The 2,890-nt window shown below is 27.5% G+C and overlaps 1 protein-coding gene across 1 annotated transcript; it reads right to left on the bottom strand.

Annotated features, from left to right (window-relative positions):
- Positions 1–207: 207 nt before the first annotated feature.
- VNE69_01066 (putative SP-containing protein) lies at positions 208–2,184 on the bottom strand (the record flags this gene model as incomplete). Its single annotated transcript, XM_065472200.1, has 2 exons — positions 208–217; positions 2,093–2,184. 2 exons carry the CDS (start codon positions 2,182–2,184, stop codon positions 208–210), a joined length of 102 nt encoding a protein of 33 aa, XP_065328272.1.
- Positions 2,185–2,890: the final 706 nt, after the last annotated feature.

Here is a 2,890-nt window from a genome sequence, read left to right as displayed (position 1 = left end):
AGAGTCCAAAGGGGCATTTAAGAATAAAAATAAATATATTAATTCTATTTTAGAGTGGTACTTTATTACCGGGAGGGCTTCCCCGGGATACCACAAAAACTTCATCTTTCCTGAGTTGGCATTATAATTACGTCAAAATAATTATAATATTTTTTACATTGGAAAATAACTATTAATATTGTTCAATCTCCTCGTCATAATTATTAATTATGACGACCTTCTTGGGAGGAAATTTAATTAAAGTGATAAAAAAAAAACAAATGTGTAACTTTAAAGTATTACGCGGATTAAAGGACTTGCATATTATACCGATTGCATAACCAATCAACCTGTTTACATCTATAGTAAAGTTGTGAAAATTTATTGAATTGTGATAATATTTGTAATTTTAGAGTCTTAATGAAAAAGTCTTTTTATTCTAAGGGTAATGCCCAGTTCTAATATCATTATATAAGGATTAAATTATTAAATGGTATTAAAGACTGTTTTCATATAGTCTTCGAGTTATTATATACCTTTCAAAATTCATAAGAATATTTCTAAGTTGTGTACCTGAAATATATGAGATTGACATATTACCAGCCTTTTATAGATATCTGATGTTTGCCATTTCTTCTAAGATCGTTAATGTGTGTATAAATACCTTCACTGATAGATAAATGTTGCACAGGATCAATAGTTGTTAAATCTACTTTAGTCTTAGTTGACGTCAATTGAACTTGTGAATATATTAAAATATATTACAACAATTTTCATGTCAAGCCTGTTTTATGCTTAAAAACCAACTTTATTCTGTACCGCATTCAATATTATGTTTACTGTGTAACATATGATATAAGTATATAATTTTATTTGAAAAAATAGAGCTTATTGACTGGAGTCAACTCTTCATTGTGTATTATTGAATTGCCTATTTTTCTATATTTGCAATTATTACGATAATGGTAAAGCATATTGTCTTGTCTTCCAAATAGCTTTTTATATTTTGATCATTTACATTTAATTGGTTTAAGATCAGTGTGAATTAAGTAGTGTCTTTTTATTTGACTTATTGTTCGAAACTCCACATCGCAATCGGCTTTCGCACAACAAAACATTTTTACTCCATTTCTATCTACGGTAGCAAACATGCTGTTTGGGAATTCTGAATAGCTTCTTATAAATTTTTCCTCTGTTGTTGCCAATTCTGCCTGGTTATCCTCGTCTACACTGTCTAATGAGACATCGTCTTCTAAACGTGCTACACCTTCCCTTTTCTTTCTTGGTTTTTCTTCCGAGACATGCTTATCTGTATGGCAGAAGTATTTTGTTATCTAAAACTGGTTAGATCCCTACTTATTTGATCTATTTTCATTTTTCTCAATTTTTGTATAATTTTGCCTCGAATCTTAATCCATTCTTCTTCTAATATATCTTTTCCGCCCCAAGAATCTTTTAGCTTATTATATTCTTTTTGTGCTCCTTCTAAATATTCTAAAGGCACTTTGCTTTTTTTAAGTTTAGAACTTTCTTCTTCTGCTATTTCTCTTAAGTAATCTAGACCTGTTTTTTGGCTTCCTTCATGTGAATAGCCGTATGGTGGAGCCCTTTTCTGGTTACCATTTTCATGGTTTTGATAAGACTTATTGACATTTTTTTCATTTCTAATATCACAATCAGAACTAGATCTGTCTTTAGCAAAAACATCGTCTGCCGTTTCTCCAGATTATCTGATTTCATCCATTTGTCTGATTCTCTACTAGACATAGTATTTTCAATATTTTTTTTATTTTTATGTAAAAAAGGAGAAAAGGGGTCACTCCTTATATATTAGTAAGGCATATTTTTTAAATACCAATCACATTAAAAATTTTAGTATTTTTTATAAGTGTTAAATATGCAATATTATAACTTTTATGCTTTTATCATACATTTAATGCTTGTGTGTTAAAACATAAATTTAATGCAAAAAATCAACTTTTTGATTAATACTCTGATATATAATTTATTCATTATAAGAATTCGTTTTTTTCACTCTTCACAATGTAGATATTATATAAACTAATATTGATTGTTGTAAAACATACTAAAAGTATATTTTGTGATGTTTTACTTATGCCATATAATTATACATGCAAATGAATTTAATTCTACTGACCTTGAAAATTCTCTTTTAACTATATCAGGGGCTTCATAAAGATCCATTCTGGATCATTCAATCTAGGAAGTCATTTAAATTATAAAAAATTCTTTGTTTCGCAAGAACTGTTTTGATATAATAACAAAATATAAAAGCAATATTAAAATTTTTTTAAAAAAAAATTTCTATTTTATGAAACACGACTTAGTGCCCATTTTAAAGTTACAAATATTTTTAGTAATTTTCTATGATTGATAATAAATTGATCATTTAATTTTTTTTATTGATCATATTTTTATTGGTCAACGGTATCTTATTGTATTACTAAATCTAGAAAAGTAAACTGACATATACATAGTAATATCTCCGTTTTATAATACATTTCTAAAATATTTGTATTATTTTACATTTATTTATGTTTGATCTGTTTTAAGTGTTATTCTTCATGCTCAGTGTTTTCTAACCTTTTCGGACTATTTATATTATTTATGAAACATAACGTTTCATGTCTGATCTTTAGAGATCATCGCCTTTGACTATTCGTTCGGAGCAGTGTTTTACTGATTAAAGTTTTAACACAGTACAACACAGATGTCATGGTTTTGAGGACATGACATAAACATTGTCCTATAATATTTATACACCATATTAAAGACTGTTCGTAATGTTTATTTTTTAAAGTAAATTATAATTTTTCTAACCCTAGTTACAAATCATTACTCTTTATCATATATCAAACTTTTCGTTACAAACTAGTCCAGACCGACCTGG

Source organism: Vairimorpha necatrix, chromosome 1 (assembly GCF_036630325.1).
Source record: "Vairimorpha necatrix chromosome 1, complete sequence".
In the NCBI taxonomy this organism is placed as follows: domain Eukaryota; kingdom Fungi; phylum Microsporidia; family Nosematidae; genus Vairimorpha; species Vairimorpha necatrix.
The sequence above is the reverse complement of the archived record's forward strand: the minus strand, read 5'-3'. Positions and strand labels throughout refer to the sequence as shown.